Source organism: Grammomys surdaster, unplaced genomic scaffold (genome assembly GCF_004785775.1).
Source record: "Grammomys surdaster isolate TR1022 unplaced genomic scaffold, NIH_TR_1.0 125690, whole genome shotgun sequence".
NCBI classification, from domain to species: domain Eukaryota; kingdom Metazoa; phylum Chordata; class Mammalia; order Rodentia; family Muridae; genus Grammomys; species Grammomys surdaster.
The window spans coordinates 546,111-558,433 of NW_021620526.1; the positions used below are offsets into that span (position 1 = coordinate 546,111).

The 12,323-nt window shown below is 34.3% G+C and overlaps 1 protein-coding gene across 1 annotated transcript in view; it reads left to right on the forward strand.

Moving 5' to 3' along the window:
• The window catches only part of Gabra3 (gamma-aminobutyric acid type A receptor alpha3 subunit), a 158,665-nt gene that overhangs the window by 120,850 nt on the left and 25,492 nt on the right, over positions 1-12,323 (forward strand). The window contains exons 6-7 of the mRNA XM_028787990.1: positions 5,741-5,884; positions 11,774-11,926. Of these exons, the coding sequence (XP_028643823.1) occupies positions 5,741-5,884; positions 11,774-11,926 (297 nt within the window). The remainder of the gene's footprint in view (positions 1-5,740; positions 5,885-11,773; positions 11,927-12,323) is intronic.

A 12,323-nucleotide genomic window follows, 5' to 3' on the forward strand; every position in this document is an offset into this window, starting at 1 on the left:
ACTCCTCTGCAACAGATTCTAAGATTGCAAGAGTAAAGGGAGCAGTGGCACCATATTGTGACACTGAATTTTTAAATTCTTTAATAATTTGAAAATTAAACCATGTTGTGATGTCTTCATACAACCCCTTGAGCGTCTCTAGTCTCTGATACAGGGAAAACCTCAGCCTCTCCCTCCTCTGGCTGATCTGTGGCTGAACTAAAACCAGAGGACAGGGGCTGCCTTTGGACACTGGGTTGAGGAACTCGAGGACCTGAGGAATTTTCCTTGCCCTCTCGAGACCTCTTCCCTGTCTTTAATTTTTGTAGCTGATTAATTAAGTCCCGATACTCTTCCTCTAATTCTATTTGTTGTTTAAGAAGAGAAATTTGTTGTTTAAGTAAAGAAATTTTATCCTGCAACTCCTTTCTGTGATCTTCAACCACCATCTCCATAACAGGAGCATCTGGAGGTGGAGGATCATAGGGAGGGGGCCTATGCGAAGAGAGCCATTCAGGGTCATAATATTTGGCTGCCTCTTCCTCTAGGTCAGCACAATCCAGCTCTGACAAATCAATTACTTCAACCTTTGGTCGTATTTGGGATTCTATGCTTTTCTTTTTCTTTTGAACATGAAAGACAGCATTTAAACAGTGAAACAGAAGCAAACAATTAATACACATAAGCAGGAAACAACAAAACAAAAACAGAGAGTTAAATTCAGGCCGACTTATTTCTTGCCCCATTATCATTACTATGACCTACTGGTCTCCACGCGGCAGGTTCCCATAGCAATCACCTCTGTTTCACTTCTGAATTTTCAGTTGACCCTTCTTCTGGTAATGTCCCTCACTGGGTCTCTCTTTCTTGCTACCTCACTTTGAGCACCAGTTTGTATCAGCCTGTTCTGCTGCTTCAATCTGTGGGTCAGGGCCTAGCAAGAGAGAGAGTGGGGACTGAGATGCAAAGAATGGAGATGAGACAGAGTATGCTCTGGTCTCTCCTCAAGTCTCTCCTTTTATATATCTCCTCAAGTCTTGCCTTGAGTCTCACCTTGAGTCTCACCTTGAGTCTCTCAAGTGCTGGGATTAAAGGCATGTGCCACCACTGCCTGGCCTTGATTGAAAAGAAATCATGGGTATATCAAGATAATTATCAGTGTGCTCAGCTGTTGCAGGCTGTTGAAAACAAGTCTCTTGTCAGGGTATATGGCTCAAGATGGCTGGAAAGATGATAGCCGCTTTCTGCTCAGAGTCGGCTCCCAACACACATTTAAAACTTCGTTCATTTCTAAGTGCTCTATAGAGTGGGGGTTTAATTTAGTTCTCATCTGTCCCGATGGTATGATTGAATTAGCAAAGAAATCACAGTAAATAAAGATGAAAAGAGGCTCAAAGACTAGATAGGTTAGAGAAGAGATGACTATAACCAATGTGAAGGATATAGCAGGAGAAATTAAGGAACACTGTCAGGGAAGAAAATTGAGCACATCAAGGAGTGAGTGATTCACACTCTTAAATCATTCTGTTGAAGTTTCTTCTGACAACTTTTGCTTTCAGGATGCCTACATTAAAGCAGAGAGAATTTAATAAAGCTATCAAAAGAGTGCAGCTTCTGAACTACTAGGACACACAGTACCACCGAAAACTCCAATTCTCTAACTCCTTCACTCCATTTCCCCTTCTTCCACAATGTTCCCTGAGCCTTAAGTGTGTTAAGATGTGTTAGATGTAGCATCCAATGGGAGTGGGCTCTACAACTCTGCATTTTAAATGGTTGTGGTTTTTAGTAACAATCTCCATAGTGTCACCAACATGACTGCCTAAACATGAGCTGAACAATGGCAACACCAATGAATATGACTAAGTAGATGGGAGTGCTGACCCACAAGCCTGAACCCTACCCAAAGAACAATAGGAAACTAGGGAATGCTGAGAGCTAGGGAAATAGTCCTCTCTGTGGAAGAGCAATTAGTAATCCAATTACTAATTATCCAATTAGTAATGTCAAATGCTCAGCCCTGAAAACATACTCATGTGTAACATTATGCAGACAGAGCAGAAAAAATATATATATATATATATATATATATATATATATATATATATATATAACAAAATTAATGGAATTAATTGAGCTTGAGAAAAAGCAAGAAAGGGTATATGAGAGAATTAGAAGCAAGGAATGGGAAGGGTGAAATGGTGAAATTATGATGTTAAAAATGAAAGAAATAAGTTTTTCAAAGTTGCCAGAAGTAACTTTCAGTAGCTTCCAGAGATCAACAAAAGGATCATAGTAACCTGAAGATTATCATTTTTAAAACAATTTTCCTAGTGTTTGCATCTAATGTCAAGTAATGCTTACATGTTTTTTCCCCACCAAGTTGCACACTTTTTATGCTCACAATTGCATTACAACTGTTTGCTTGTCTCTGTTTCCTTCAGCAAATAGTGAACTCCCTGGTAGGGATTACAACATCTGGCTTTTTACTAATGCATGATAATTGTAAAATTGTAAAGTTGTAAAAAGTAAAGGGATACATTTTGATATTTCTTTATATGCATATAAAATGCTTTAATTATATTTACTTGCTTTCTGATTGTCCTTCTATACTTCTCGTCTCTATAATAGTTCCCCTTTTCTTTTTATGTCATTTCCCTCACTATATTCTACATATGAAAAAAATGCCACATGTCAGGCTTCAAGACTTACTTAGAATTTGGGAGCTAGCATTTTCACTAATGTCCGATCTACATAGTTATCTTAAGTTAAGAAATCTAACAAGAGATTTATTTTCTTTCTTAGAGTTAAAAACATCATCTATAACTTACCTTTCACTGAAAAAAGTTACATGGTCAACATTCTGTTTTGTATTTATCTCTAGTGCCTTCTGCATTTAGTACATATGCTTAGAGTATACCTATTCCTATGCAGAGACACACTTGTCTGTGTCTTCACATTGCTACTACTCAGTAGCTTTGATGTTTTCTGTTTAAAGGACAATGCATAGGAAATCAACATCCTATAAAATCACATTCCACTAAGAACACTGCTATATGTATATTTATATCCATATTATTATATATAAAAACATGTTTTCATAAGTTCATGAAAGGATTTATAAGAAATTCTCTGTCTTTTTTCAGTGATAGTGGTTTAAAGAGCTACAATGGTACTACTAAATACATTATAAGCAACATAATTTTTTCCAAATCTAAACACAATAGACCATATCATCTACAGACATAAGTCTCCTGAAGAGATGTTTTAAATTGGAGATGCATATATAATATATTTGATCCATACAGTGTTTGTTGCTTTTTAAAAAATCATTTGTCAAAAGCTGGGGAGGTGGCTCAGTGAGTAAAGTGTTTGGATTACAACATGAGAACCCAAGTTTGGATTCCCAGTATCCACACAAATATCCAAGTATATACACACCTGGAACCACAGCATTAGTGGAGACAGGGAAGCATGGCAGGAGAAAAAAGAATCCCTAGGGCTTGCTTGTTGCCAACCTAGCTGCCTAATTTTAAGTTTCTATATTTATTACTGCTTTATTAAATTGAATGCTCTGATAACATTAGACTCAAATCTGACAAGATCACAACCCACTGAGGTTATGTGGTGACTACTTCTTATGCATGATTGTTTTGGGCTCACGCATTCCTTGTAATTCCTCTGAATATACGGTCTAACATAAGTTGTTATTAATAGCTTTCTTAAGAGACAATTGAAATAATTCTTATATCTATCCGAGTTTAAAAATTAAAAGGTACACTGAGACAACTGTGCTCTAAAACAGATGGGAGAGTTAGAGAAATGGAAACTATTTTAAGTATGCCTAGAAAGTATTTTTTAACAATTAATTGAGCTTCACATATAAAATTATGTGGTGTATTATAGGAAACTGTAGTTAAGATATGGTACCTCCTTCCTCTGGAGGAATATATTCTGAGACCATTACTGGATGTTAGAATCTGTGAAATTGTGTGTATATAGTATTTTTCTATACATAAATACTCCTGAAGAAATTGACTTTTAAAACTGGACACAGTGGCAGATTAAGAAAGATAACTATTAACAGGAGAATAATTGGACTTATTTACTGTACTTGATCTTCCATTTCTTGTGATTATAATCTTACTCAATGACATGAGGTGAAGTGAATGGTGTCAGGCTAGTTTATAAGGTTCCATGAGGCACACACATTATGATGCTACAATAACTGATCTGAGATCAAAGGAAAGGATCATTCTCCACCTCTCATTTGAAATGATCTCAGTGAGTGTGGCTCTTATTGATTTAGCTAGAAAAACTTTTCATGGAGCTCCACTGTATTAGCACTGGAGCTATTGGTATACATCAAGCTTTTTATATGATTGATGAGGGATCTGAACACAAGCTCTCATGCTTATGTGGCAAGTACTTTACTAATTGAGACATCATCATTCCCATTCCCCTCTTATAATTTTTTTCTTTATATGCACATGACAGGACAGGTATAAAACTACCATAAAATTATACATATTTGGTCATGGTGCCAATGAGAATTTTGATATCAATGAGTTCTTGGCATATTGTTCATCACAAATAAATTATAGAATGGTTTACTTAATTATTTGTAAACAAGTCCTAAAATATAATGTATGTAGATCACAATTAATGTACATGAGTACGTGTTAATGCTAGACCTGCTTATGATTAGTATATTTAGTATTACAAAATTTTGCACAGACCCAGAGTTTACATTCATTTAGTAGAAGTTTCACCAGAAATTCTTTGCTTTGTGATAAATTATATAACTAGAGCATATTAAGGATACAGTAGCTGTCTTGATAAGGTGGAGATACTTTCTATCATTGACTTTAACAAAAGATGGCTTAAAACTTGGAGTAAAGTGGCAAAATGTGTGGTGATTTTAGCTTCCCTTTGTGAACCTAGATGCCTGAGTTAAGTCAAGGTGCTCACTCTAAATATGAAATCTAATGTAGAAAAATTTGCCTTTCTCTGGAAAGGAATCAACTCATTCATTACAGTATTGACAAAAACTATTTATCTTTATACTACCTCACAACTTTGTTAATTTGTACAAAATTCTGCATTTGATGCTTTAATTTCAAGTCTAAGAGAAAACATTGACAACCTGGTACAAAAGAAAGCATGTGAAATTTCTGCTTTGCATACTATAGTGGTAATAAATAATTTATAAAATTGTCATCATTAATTATTGCTATTTTGATTTGGATTATTATTTTAACTTAAAATATCATTAGTTTGAATTTTTATCTTAATTCCATATACTTACCTCATCATTAATTAAAGAAAATTTTATTATATTCCTGGAAGTTTATGTTTTATTACCAGCCTGGTTCACTCACATTGGGTATTTCCACAGATTTTGCCTTTTTTGAGTTTGACATTTGTGAATGAGGCGATATTTTATTCTTTCCCATCGCTATATAGTCTTTCCTTCAAGAAAAGGAAAGGTGTCCGTCTAGAGCATTGACAATCATTAAAGGAACAGAATATTGTGGTTTCATTTCATGTACGTTCTACATGCTATAATAAGTAGTGAGTGTTTATTATAGGAAGGGTGAGTGAATAGAAGGTTGAACTTAATGGAAGACAAAAATGTATCTAAAAGTCTTTGGGATAGAAGCTGTAATAACTTAAATATTATTAAATCATATACACATTATGCATGATAGGAAATGATTTTCCTTTTCTTTAAACTTCTTTTTACATACCCTTGCTATAGATGCCTATACCAAAGCTGAAGTAATTTATTCTTGGACTCTTGGGAAGAACAAATCTGTGGAAGTAGCACAGGATGGCTCACGCCTGAACCAGTATGACTTGCTTGGCCATGTTGTTGGGACAGAGATAATCCGGTCTAGTACAGGTATTGCTTTATTTGTTTATTAAATTTCTATGTAATCTTTATCATTTGACAACATTATATTGCTAACTTATTTAATCTTTAATCGAAAACAGTTTTGAATACCATTACAATGATGAAATTGAAGCATATGAATTCAATAATTTATTCCATTCCGTGTTGTTATGCAGTGCCAGAGTCAAACTGTGAACCTATGCAGAAAGCTCTTAATTCCCTCTGAAACCAAGTGCCCTGATATCTCTTGAGGAGTAATGTTTTCGGCATTTTCAAACACGAATCTTTGTGAGTCCACAATTATTGATAAAGTTGGACATACAGTCATCCTTTCATTATTAAGACATATGTTATGACTTGGTGATGTTATAGCACACCATCTTGTCTGCCCTTTACTTCAGGACCCAGGGGAGTGTATGATGTAATAGAAATGCTTTTGCCCAGGGCTGTGGAGGTCCCATTCCCAGAAATGTATTCTGCACTAGTTAATTTTGTTACTTGTCCTGGTTGCCCTCTGAACTTTGATACTTGGTATCAAATTTGAAAATCAGTCTTACTGGCTATCGAATCAGTCCAAGATCTTATTCCATAGTTTAAACCACCTTTATCATATGGAAAATACATTTTCATAATAGTAATGCTAAAAATGCATGGAGAAGCAAACATAGGACATTCAGATACAACCAACTCAGTGTATCCATGGGCTCTCCATCTACAGATTTAATCAAATGAGGAATGCAAATTTGTCTTAATTGTATACTAAACATGTATAGAAGTTTTTCTTGTCATTATAAAATAGAGTATGAATATTTGTATTGTATCTGATATTATAGGTTTTTATATAAATATCATAGATATATATGTCATGCAACTTTATGCAAGAGACCTGAGAATTCAGGGATTGTGTATTAATAGGGGTTCCGAAAACAGTCCACCCTTGATTCAGAGTAACAGTTTAACTCTTCAATTGCATGTCCTATGAAAATGTCAGTAAGGTACTAGAGACATGCCTCAGTAGTTTAAAAAACTGGCTGCTCTTAAAGAGGACCTGGGATCAATTGCCAACATATACTTGGTGGCTCACAACCATCTGTAACTCCAGTTGCAGAGGATCTGACACCCTCTTTTGACCTACATGGACATCCACAATCATGTGCTCACATGCAGGTGCACAACTACACATATACACAGAGGATGGTGTAGAGGTAGGGTGAGGGAGATAGACAGACAGACAGAAACATATAAATAAAAATTTAAAAATCTATAATAAGAAAATTAGAAAATTTTAGTACATTTATTGATATATATTGATATACAGGAAAATTCCTTTTGCATTTGTAGCAATTCAAAAATTTAATTAAATGGCGTTTTAGAACACTAAAATGTTCCAAATGGTACCAAATAAATGGTACTCATACCATTTATTCTATTTTATAATTTTATCTACTTTTAATATTACAAGTTTTATAAAGTGTTCATGTCATTAGATGTCCAGAAGCCAAGAAAAATGCACATATAAATCACTAACAATATGCTAGCAATTATAATGAAGGCGTTAATACTTGTTTTGGTTACTTTAAATATAAGTAAAATAATAAATTTTCTCTTTCAAGGCTAGAAAATTCTTGACAATTGTTTTTGTTTTTCAGTGGAAAATGTAGCATTTCATTGTTTAAACTTAGCAAAATAATAGTTTCATTTGTTATGGCATTGTGCAGGGCTCATAGCCTACTTAACCAATTATCTATTATTATACCCTGTGTTTAATTCTATAAACGATATCGTGTAGACCCTCTTTTTCCAGACAACATTTTGCTATAGTGTAATTATCTGTCTATGATCCAGACAGAACATTTTTGAAAATAATACATGTTGACAAACTGCTGCTCTGAAAATTTAACCAATTCTTTTTCCCATTGCCTCTATATGAGCACTCAAGTGTTTTTTCTCTCCTTAAAAATACTGGAATTATGGATTCAGTTATTTTCTCCAAAGATATGTCAAAGTGTTAACTATACCACCTTAGTACAGGATCTTATTTGGGGATAGTATAATATAAATGTAATCACTGAAGATAAGGTCATATTGCACTAATGTAATCTAATTGTTCCTATGAAGAGTAAAGCTTCATTTCAGATCTCTGAGGTGATACAATTATCTTGTTTTAGCATATCCAATACCTGGTACTTCATTAGGGCAGCCTCAGCAAACTAATGCATCAGGAAACTCTCATTTTATTTTTCTTACCAATGATGAAATTAACACATGTATGGTAATGACATTAATAATGATTAATTGCTGGACATGTAATATGTACTGGATATAGCACTATGGACATGTATTAAGTCATTTTAGCCTTGACCAGTACTGTGAGGTAAGCAATATTGTTGTTCCATGTCTCTACAAATTCAATGCCTTAAGCATGTATAGTTTAGTTCACTCCATATTTACAATGTGCTTCTACTGCACCTCTTTTTACTTTTAGAGATATAACATGGATTCATTTGTGTCAAGTATATGAGTATATAGTGTATTTCACTCACCCTCTACCATTCCAGTCCTCTACCAGATTCAATATAAGTCTTTGTTTCCTTGTCCTCTTTATTTCTAGACGATTAAAGGAACATTTAGTTGTTTTGAATGGCGTGAATATACCTTAAAGATGGCATATCCTAATTCCAGAACCTGTGAGCATATTAGGTTATGAAAGGAGTGGTTATAATAGTATTTAAATGAAGACATAATACTGGATCATGGTAGTAGGATCAGCATAATTACAAAAGGTTTCTCATGAAGAGCAAATCAGTCAGAGAGAAATAAAGCAGGGTTACAAGCACAGAAATTCTAGGAGCCTCCTCCTTAGAACCACTAGAAAGAATGCAGCTTTAGCCAATGATGTATGTGGGTATCAAAATATTATGTTTCCTCATAGATTTGGACAAATTTCTAAACTGAAGTGTGAGAGCATAATTAAGGTTTTTAAAATTGCCAAAGAGTGGTGGCACACGCCTTTAATCCCAGCATTTGGGAGGCAGAGGCAGGCGGATTTCTGAGTTCGAGGCCAGCCTGGTCTACAGAGTGAGTTCCAGGACAGCCAGGACTACACAGAGAAACCCTGTCTCGAAAAAACCAAAAAAAAAAAAAAAAGAAAAAGATTTTTAAAATTGGTTTTAGAATTTGAAAAATAGAAAAAAAGAGAAACACACATACAGAGGAAATATTAAAAACTATCTTTTATTGCAGTTGCATTTTTTTGTGTACTGGGCACCATCCATTTCAATTTAGTTATTTGTCTGTAGAAAGTGCCTACAAAGACTTTTTAATTTTCATGTTTCTGTGTTTTCTTTATGCCTCTTTCATTCATTCTCTTATTTTTGGGTCTGACTACATGTAGAGGTAGCATAAACAATTACAATAAACTGATATGATAATAACAGTTTAAACTTTTAATTTAAAAATTAAAGTATGAATCTTAATTATCCTCTTAGAAAATTAAATTAATATAATAATTTGTCAAATGGATGTAGAGAGATAGAAAATACCAAACATGATTTAAGACATGGAAAACTACTTTCTGTGTAGATTGAGTTTATTTGTGACTTACACAGTCATCTGTCATAAAAACAAATTACACAAAAAAGGCAGCAATGGAGGCACAAAGGAAGGATATCTACCTCAACATTAATTTGGCAAGCTGTTCTACAGTTCTGGCTTGAATAATAGATAACAATTATTTATAAAATATGCATCATATTTACTATTTCATGCACAACAGTGATGGTACTGAATAAGCTAAAAGAAAACAAAATAAAACAATAGCAGAAAAATGGAACTCACTAGTGAAAATAGAATGAGAAGATGAAAAAAATCCTCCAATTTAGTGGGAAGCTGAGTTCTGATTTTGACAGGAAAAAAATATGGAGAGATGATAGAAAATGCTGGCTATGTATTTGAAAAGAACTTGCCAGTGAATTGATACAATGAATTAATTTGCTAAACATCTGTGAATGTGTTAAAGTAGCCTTTCATTTTCCCCTTGTCTTTTTCCAGTGGACACATATAATCTGAAAAAAAAATTTAAAGGCAGAAATAAGGGATGGCTCCTCAACCAGTACAAACCTTTAGTTCTCAGTAAGGAGATGGTTTCCATTTGGAACAGAGAAAGCAAGGCTAATAATGAAGAAAAGAAAAAAAAGCTTGAAGAAAATATGTTCAGCTACTTCAAACAAATGGTTGATTTAATAAAAATTTCATAAGTACAAGTACATTTGTCTTCATTTTCTGATAGCGTACAACCGTGAATATTAAATAGTAGATAGTAATATTAATATATCAATGATATTTTATATATTAGCTATTTCATATGAATGGAGAGTAAGCTTGATATTATGAGTTAAGAACTATGAAACTAAAGCTGGTAAGGGAAAATGGTCAAGCTAATCAAAGTCCAACTCTTGGGAAAAATAAATCCTAAACTCCTAATCAGTAGGAAAGAGTAAAGCAAAAGTAACAGAAGAGGAGAATACAGGTCATGAAGGGGGAATAAGAGAAGGAAGTAAGAAGGAAGTCAGATACAGAAACAGAGGAAGAATATGATGCAAAGAATTTTGAATATTTTAAATTTAGTCTTAGATACCTTAGAGCTATTAGTTTTTGAGGTGGGGTAATTTGTTGGCAAGTTTAGTTTGGAAGAGAATAGAAAATAGAGAAAGTAAAATGTCAAAATACCTGTTAAATATCCAAATAATAGTTATGCAAAATAACTGGATGAATATCTAGATGTAGCTACAGTTGGGAACCCCATGTTCCTATTAACAAGCTGTTGCCACCTGGTTGGCTTAAAAGAGACTAAATTTCTTGTCTCTCAGATCTGGAGGTTAGGAATCTGAAATCAAAGCATTGATGGAATTAGTACTCTCTAGAGATGTGAAGAATTGCTTCTTTGCCTGTTAGTAGCTTCTACAGATGACTAGCAATCTTTAGTGGTACTTGAATTGAGGATACACCTCTGCCTCTGCTATTCATGGAAAATGGAGAGTTCACGTATATCAAAGCTATTGAAAAATACAGAAGGCAAAGATTTACTGATTGATGTTAGTAGACTAAAATTAGTATAGATGTTGTTTGTAACATCTCACCAATTTCTATATTCATATGTATGAGACTGTCTGCTTGTCTATATGTACAACACATATATGTAGGTGCTCACAGAGCCTAGAAGAGAATAAAAGCTCTCCTAGAGCTGAAATTTCAGGTGTTGCTTGATATAATGCTAAAAGTTAAACCAGGGTCCTCCACAGGAACTTGTGCATGCTCATTGTAGCTGATCCTTTTCTTTAGGCCCAATTTGATCTTTTAGTTCTAATCAAGAAATGCCTATAGAATAACAAAGCATAGTGTTGACAAGAATAAACTGTAGATCTAACCTATGTGGGCTTAATTTGGGGCACTACTAGTTATTAGCTGGGTGCCTGTGCAAGGTATTTGGACCTTTGTTATTTGAGGTTTTTTGACCTGTAATATGAGGATTAGAGTAGTCCCTACTTCACAGGATCACTGTGAATATTAAAAATTTAATGAAGTGTTATATGAGTATGTATCATACAGTAAGTGCTTTCTTTATAAAATGTCATTTCTCATTACTTAAATGAAAGCATGATTTAAATAAGCTCATCAGACTTGCTATCAACAAGTTGTCATGGTGTATTATTATCGTATTTTTTAATGTCCAAAATACTATTTTATAATTTTGCTTTAGAACTCAAGAGTTAGAAAGGTGTTAGGAAATCTTAACTTGAATATAATATTGAGGATCTCTGGGAATCACAGAATGGTGGCCCAAGTTGTTTTAACAGTGTTTGTATGAATCCATGCTGCCTAATTTTATTCTCTGTCCAGGAGAATATGTTGTCATGACAACCCACTTTCATCTGAAGAGAAAAATTGGCTACTTTGTCATCCAGACCTACTTGCCATGTATCATGACTGTCATTCTGTCACAAGTGTCTTTCTGGCTTAATAGAGAATCTGTCCCTGCCCGCACAGTCTTCGGTAAGTGTTGCTTCATGGAGAATGGGGGACTATGACACTTGCATAGACAGAGTAGAGGCATGAAAGGTGGCAGTAACAGCATCATCAGATGCTGGGATTATAAGCAACTGAATTGTTAACAAAGGAACAAAGATATAAATGTTGAAGTAGTATAATTACTCAAATGTTCCATATCTCATTTTGTCCTGGGAACCAGGAAGAAAGAGTCTTCAGTGAAAACTACACAAACGTAGTACAGAGAATAGAAAAAGTCAAGGGTGGGAAACTAGCCTCAAATCAAAGAAGTAGATTGGGTCTTATAAAGACCAATCTTTTCTCTTCTCTTCTCTTCTCTTCTCTTCTCTTCTCTTCTCTTCTCTTCTCTTCTCTTCTCTTCTCTTCTCTTCTCTTCTCTTCT